The sequence below is a fragment of the Ceratotherium simum genome, chromosome 2 (assembly GCF_057802395.1).
Source record: "Ceratotherium simum simum isolate JZ-2026a chromosome 2, ASM5780239v1, whole genome shotgun sequence".
NCBI classification, from domain to species: Eukaryota; Metazoa; Chordata; class Mammalia; order Perissodactyla; family Rhinocerotidae; genus Ceratotherium; species Ceratotherium simum.
In genome coordinates, this window is record NC_141901.1 from 42,450,491 (window position 1) to 42,457,068 (window position 6,578).

Sequence of the window (6,578 nt, forward strand, 5' to 3'; positions counted from 1 at the left end):
TGCTAATCCTCCTCTTTTTGCTGAGGAAGACCAGCTCTGAGCTAACATCTACTGCCAATCCTCCTCCTTTTTTTTCCCCAAAGCCCCAGTAGATAGTTGTATGTCATAGTTGCACATCCTTCCAGTCGCTGTCTGTGGGACGCGGCCTCAGCATGGCCGGACAAGCGGTGCGTCGTTGTGCGCCTGGGATCCGAACCCGGGCCGCCAGTAGCGGACCGCGGGCACTTAACCGCTAAGACACGGGGCGGCCCCAAGGTCAGACATTTTCATGTTACTCATAATTCTCATAGCAACTCATAGCAGGCAGAGAGAGGTAAGTACCTTTCTCAAAATTCCTCTGTAAGTGGCTGAACCAAGATTTGAATGCCTGAGTCCATATTCTTCGCACTACGCTAAGCTACCTTGCTGGGGCTTTCTCAAATTTCCCAACTCTTGTCTTTCCTGCTTATCTCCCTGTATCTTGCTCAAGTAGTAAAGAGACAAACCAAGCTTCCTAGAGTGACACAGACCTCTAAGGAAAGCAGAGCTGTGCTTGCTTAGATCTTTCCTAGATCAAGAAAGGTTTCAAAGGGCTTCCTGCAGGCAACATGTGCAGGGATGATTAGGTGGAAAATACAGTCAGCTTCCATTAATGTTAGAACTGGAAGGCACCTCTGGCATCATCTGCTAGTCTAACTTCCCTCTTCCACATGATTTATCAAGGTCCTGAGAGGGAAAATGACTTACCTAAGATCGCAGGTAGAGCTAGGACTAGTACCCAGGTGTCCTGACTCCCAGGTCATGATTCCTTGTTTAATGTTACTAATTATCAATAATCTTGAAAACATAATTCAGGCAAACCATAGCATGCATAATATTCAATCCAGATTGAATAATCTGGAATTGCCTCTAATGGTAATTTTTATCTTTTAATTAAGAGCTTCGAGCAGCAATGATAATTATTATTAAATGATGGGACACCAATACACATTTCACTTATATCCTGTTCTTAGAGTCCTATATGATTTTTTTTCTCCCAGACCCCCTCCCTCAAGAAGTCCTACATTCGCCCTTTTCTCTCTTTTTGTTTTTTGTGAGGAAGATCCATGCTAATCCTCCTTTTTTTGCTGAGGAAGACCGGCTCTGAGCTAACATCTACTGCCAATCCTCCTCCTTTTTTTCCCCCAAAGCCCCAGTAGATAGTTGTATGTCATAGTTGCACATCCTTCTAGTTGCTGTATGTGGGATGCTGCCTCAGCATGGCTGGAGAAGCGGTGCGGGGTGCGCGCCCGGGATCGGAACCCAGGCCACCGGTAGCAGAGCGCGCACTTAACAGCTAAGCCACGGGGCCAGCCCTCCCCCTTTTCTTAAGGAAGTTGCTGGCCTCCATTTCCAGAACCTTATCAGAGGCATCACCCTGTCCCTTCTTTAGGAAATGAGGCCTTTTCACCTTTGCAAAAAAGAATAGGCTGAGCCCCCTTCTTTATTTTCTTCCTTTGTACCCTACCCTCCCATGAGGCTAGATCTGATAGAACAGGGATGTGGGCCAAGGGGATCCAGGCTAAGCAAACAGTGAAGGTCCTGAGTTGAAAACACCTTGGTGCATTCATGGAACAGAAAACAGAAGGGCCGGCAGGCCTGGAGGGAGAGGAGTTGCAGAGTTCGAGATGTGTGATGTGTTCTGAGAGAACCTGGCCGGATGCCTGAGGCATGGTACAGATGGTAAATTGGAGTGTACTTCCAGAAGCTTTTCACTAAGTTGGGTTTCAGCAATCCCTGAGATGGGTCCCACCACTTCTCTACCCACTTGAAGGCAGAAGGCTGCACAGAAGTCCGCTCAGGCCATTGGTAGTTAGGAAGGGATGATTTTCCAGAAATGCCCTCTCTTTGCTATTTCCCTTTTGCAATTCTGCCTCGTCTTTTTTCTTTCTTGTGGGTGCTGGCAAGGGAAGTCAAGCAAGGAAGTCAGTCCTAAGAAGGCAATGCTTTCCCCCTGGCGCCTAGGTGCACAGAAGGGGTCTTAGAGTCTTCTAAGAGATAGGTAAGAAGACTTTGGCCCAAGACCAGGAAGATATCGTCAGAGCTGTGGGAGACGGAAGACCTGGGAATGCGGGGGTGGGTATGGGGCACCAGACTTGCCCGCGGGGTTTCCAGCTTCCTCTTTTAAAACCTCCAAACGATCAAGGCTTTTGTCGACCGGCCACCTCCGGCCCACCAGACCTCCAGACAGCCACCCAGGCCCACAGCCCCGAGCGTCTCTCTCTCGCCCCTTCCTCTGTCCTCTCCGACTCACCCCGGGCTCCGCCTCCGCCCGTCTCCCGCTGCCCGTCTCTGATTGCTCCTAGCTCCCGTCACTCCCAGCCGGGCCCGCCCGCCGGGCGCTGTCATTGGCAGCGGAGGCGGGCACGCGGCGGCCGCGGGGGGAGGGGGAGCGATGGGGAGGGGGCGGGAATTCCCGACTCGCGGCCGGAACCGAGCGGATGCCTTGTAGTGAGACCCTCGGGAGGTGAGTGCGGGCTCCCCGGGAGCGGGATCCGGATCGGCCGCCCGCCTTCCCGGGGCCTCGGAGCCGGAGATCCGGCTCTCACATTCTTCTGCCTCCCGGGACGCTGGCGGCCTCGGACCCGCCTCCCGGAGCCCGGACTTCCAGACACCGCCCTCAGTTGTTGTGTCACCCTGTCCCGGGACCCCAGACCCCTAGGGCCCCTCTTTAGCCATCTGCTCCGACGTCCCAGCCTGTGGCCTGAGCAGTCGCTCTCTGTTTTCAGGGGGATGGCGCTGGGGAAACGGGAGCGGGAGAGTGATCCTGCACCCAAACTCGCCCTGTTCAGGTGGTCCACGAAGCTACCCGTGACATCCCTCCACAGCCCCGAAGTCCCTGCGCTTCATCCATTCCTTCCTGGAGTGGGGCCTGGCCTTTGCTTTCCTTAGAGGAACCCTGCTCTCCAGTCCTCTGGGAGCTCCAGGTGAAAGGGTAATAAGATAGCCACACAGTCCTCATGCTTCAGTTTCCCCCTTGCTGGGTCTCTGAATAAGTCACTTGGAAAGGGTAAAGTCTGAGGGAAAAAGGGAATGTTTCCAGTATAGGAGTGGATGAGTCACACTGGGTTGGGGAAGTTCAGACAGTGGCTGGGGTGAGGGAGCTGCATTCTGCTGACCAGCCTTCCCCTTTCCTTGGCCCCATCTTTCCTTAGTGACCATTCTCCACCCCCCACTCTGTCTTCCTAGGTCTGAGAGTCACTGGAGCTACCACAGCCACCATGGGGCCCTGGGGAGAGCCAGAGCTCCTGGTGTGGCGCCCCGAGGCGGTAGCCTCAGAGCCCCCAGTGCCCATGGGACTGGAGGTGAAGTTGGGGGCCTTGGTGCTGCTGCTGCTGCTCACTCTCGTCTGCAGTCTGGTGCCCATCTGTGTGCTGCGCCGGCCGGGAGCTAACACTGAAGCCTCGGGTGAGCCTCTCCTTTTCCCTGCTGCCATGGATGCTTGGGGTCGGGAAGGCTCTGGGGCTTAGGAAGGTAACCTAAGGATGGGAAGGCAAGAGTGACCATTGCTTGGGTTGGGTGGGTCCTGGAGGGGGTTCATTTGCTCATTCCCCTCTGTGCTCCACTCCTGCCTAGCCTCCCGCCAAAAAGCCCTGAGCCTAGTAAGCTGCTTCGCAGGCGGTGTCTTTCTGGCTACCTGTCTCCTGGACCTGCTGCCTGACTATCTGGCTGCCATAGATAAGGCCCTGGCGGCCCTGCACGTGACGGTGAGCACTGGCCAGCTGCATGTGTCCTGTGTATGTGGGTATGTTCAATCACATACCTCTAGGGAAGTGGTTTGTATGCATCTGTTCCTGTGTCACTCCGTGATTGTGTGGAAGGCTCTTGGCATGTGATCCTATGAATCATGATTTTTAGTTAAGAGGGCATAATTCTTTCTGTGGGTTCCCCCCAGTCCCTTTTTGACCCCTATGATGTACCTTTTGAGACAGCATGAGGAAACTTATTACCAGGTGTGTGACCTACTCTGTGGGTTTCTCAGTTCGAGCTTCCAGGAAGTTAACAGCGCTCCAAGAATCATCTTCACCCTCTCACCACTTCCCCAAAGGGTTGGAGATAGAGGTCCCTAGAGGCCTGGGAAGGGTAGTAGGCAATTCCTAGGGACCTGGTGTTGCTGACCAAAAAGATGATAGCCCAAGGAAGTAGGATGTGGGGAAGATCAAGTCCAAGGCATAGGACTATCTCATAGGAAAAACTGAGACAGTTGGGTGGTGGTGTGAGGTAGGTGTGCTGGGCTCTTCTTCTATTTCCCTAAGACTGAGGAAGTAACACTAGATGTAACACTCTGTGTGTCTGTGACTGAGTGACCTGTGTCTCCATGTGACCATGTGTAAGCCTGAATGTCTCTGGGACAGTATGTGGCTCTATGTGTGAGCATTTGGGAAGATGGGCCAATGTGTGACCCTTTGTTTGTATGCCTACATGTGACACTTTGTGTACATCTGCATCAGTGACTCTCAACTGGGGGTGGTTTTGCACCCCCACACATACACACACCTTCACAGGAAACATTTGGTAATGTCTGGAGACATTTCTGGTTGTCACAACTTGGGGAGAGAGGATGTTGTGCTTGCTACTGGCAGCTAATGGGTAGAGGCTAGGGATGCTGCTAAACATCTTACAGTGCACAGGACAGCCCTCTACAACAAAGAATTATCCAGCCTCAAATGTTGATAGTGCCAAAGCTGAGAAACCTTGGTCTATAAGTAACACTGAGTGACACCATAATCTGTGTGATTGTGTATTATTCTGTGTTTCTGTCACCAAGTGACTCTATCTCTGTGTGGCCAAGAGTGGCCCTGTGTCTGTGTGGGACCCCAAGTCTGTGTAACTGGGACTCCACTAGATTCTGCATCTGACTCCTCCTCCCCACTCTTGGCCTGTCTCCTGAACTCCTTGCTGCCCTCTCTGCCCACAGCTCCAGTTCCCCCTGCAAGAGTTCATCCTGGCCATGGGCTTCTTCCTTGTCCTGGTGATGGAGCAGATCACGCTGGCTTACAAGGAGCAGTCGGGGCCACCACCTCGAGAGGAGACGAGGGCTCTGCTCGGAACAGCGAATGGTGGGCCGCAGCACTGGCATGATGGATCAGGGGTCCCACAGACAGGCGGAGCCCCCGCAGCCCCCTCAGCCCTGCGTGCCTGTGTACTGGTCTTCTCCCTGGCCCTGCACTCGGTGTTCGAGGGGCTGGCGGTGGGGCTGCAACGAGACCGGGCTCGGGCCATGGAGCTGTGCCTGGCTTTGCTGCTCCACAAGGGTATCCTGGCAGTCAGCTTGTCCTTGCGGCTGCTGCAGAGCCACCTGCGAGCACAGGTGGTGGCTGGCTGTGGGATCCTATTCTCATGCATGACTCCCCTGGGCATTGGGCTGGGTGCAGCTCTGGCAGAGTCAGCTGGGCCACTGCACCAGCTGGCTCAGTCTGTGCTGGAGGGCATGGCGGCTGGCACCTTTCTCTATATAACCTTCCTGGAAATCCTGCCCCAGGAACTGGCCACTTCTGAGCAGAGGATCCTCAAGGTCATTCTGCTCCTAGCAGGCTTTGCCCTGCTCACTGGCCTGCTCTTCATCCAAGTCTAGGGGGCTCCAAGAGGGGCAGGGGAGGTTGGGTATCAGGTGCCCTGGGCCTTCCTCCCCTCCCCCAGTGTGTGGGCAAAAGGAAGGAGTGGGGAAGGGGGGGATTGAGGCCCACAGAGTTCTCTGGGAGGTAAGGATGGAGCCTTAGAACTATCTGACCAATGAGAGGGGAGTGGGCCCAAGGGACAAGGCCCAAGGGACAAGGGATGGTCAAGTCACTAGAGACATGATCAAGGGACGTTAGTATTAGGAAGACACTACACATAGAGACAAACTGACAGTGGGGAGGCTGGAGGTGGGCAGCTGGCTACTGTGGGACAGAGGTATAGAAAGGGCACAGGCCTAGAGTCAGCAGTCCTCTTGGTTCTAGCCCATTTCAGCCCTCTGTCACTTGGAGTGGACCCCTCCTACTTTTCTTAGCTCCTACTCTCATGTCTATCTCCCTCTTCCTTTCTCCCAGGGAACTAGTGCCAAATGGCTTCTTCCTGCCAGTTTTGGTACCTTCTATGGCTTCTCCAGTCCTGCTTACTCCTCTGTTTTTAAAGTGCCAAATAAATCCCCTCCGTCTTTCTCAAAGCACAGTGATGGCACTGAGCCCTACGCAACACCTCAGTAGAGGGGGCCTGCTTGCTCTTTATTTTGGTCCCAGATCCTGGGGTGGGGCAGAAACGTTTGCTGGGTTGGGGTAGGGGAAGAGTTGGCAGAGCTACGGCTCCCTACCACTGCCACACCCTAGGAATACTGAACATGGGCATGGTGCCCCAGGCCCAGATGATAAACACTGAGCTGCCAAAACTTTTTTATACCAGAGAAGCCCAAGGGGGAAGGGGAAGGCTCACCCCCGGGGGTTATTTTTGGGGAGGGAGGGCTGTGCATAGGGCCATATTCTCTAGAATCTATTTTACTAACTGACCTGTTTGGGGACATGGTACCCAAATAAAAGATGTTTCTGTACATCTGTACAGTATCTGATTCGTTTGTCTTGGGA

At 53.9% G+C, this 6,578-nt stretch overlaps 1 protein-coding gene across 5 annotated transcripts; it reads left to right on the forward strand.

Moving 5' to 3' along the window:
- The first annotated feature begins 2,410 nt into the window (after positions 1 to 2,410).
- On the forward strand, positions 2,411 to 6,544 carry SLC39A1 (solute carrier family 39 member 1). Of its 5 annotated transcripts, none has more exons than XM_087442884.1 (5): positions 2,411 to 2,485; positions 2,811 to 2,953; positions 3,208 to 3,426; positions 3,595 to 3,725; positions 4,937 to 6,544. In XM_087442884.1, exons 3-5 carry the CDS (start codon positions 3,240 to 3,242, stop codon positions 5,591 to 5,593), a joined length of 975 nt encoding a protein of 324 aa, XP_087299010.1. In that variant the 5' UTR covers positions 2,411 to 2,485; positions 2,811 to 2,953; positions 3,208 to 3,239; the 3' UTR covers positions 5,594 to 6,544. The 5 variants fall into 5 exon arrangements, with proteins under 5 accessions (XP_087299010.1, XP_004436130.1, XP_087299006.1 ...); XM_087442880.1 differs by having other exon boundaries at positions 2,468 to 2,485; positions 2,748 to 2,953; XM_004436073.3 differs by lacking the exon at positions 2,811 to 2,953 and having other exon boundaries at positions 2,432 to 2,485.
- Positions 6,545 to 6,578: the final 34 nt, after the last annotated feature.

Excerpts from the sequence above, each read along its gene's own strand:
- SLC39A1 (XM_087442884.1), top strand. The coding sequence starts at position 3,240 with ATGGGGCCCTGGGGAGAGCCAGAGCTCCTGGTGTGGCGCCCCGAGGCG. Across the intron at positions 3,427-3,594 it reads AGCTAACACTGAAGCCTCGG|CCTCCCGCCAAAAAGCCCTG; the intron begins GTGAGCCTCTCC and ends ACTCCTGCCTAG. Across the intron at positions 3,726-4,936 it reads TGGCGGCCCTGCACGTGACG|CTCCAGTTCCCCCTGCAAGA; the intron begins GTGAGCACTGGC and ends CTCTGCCCACAG.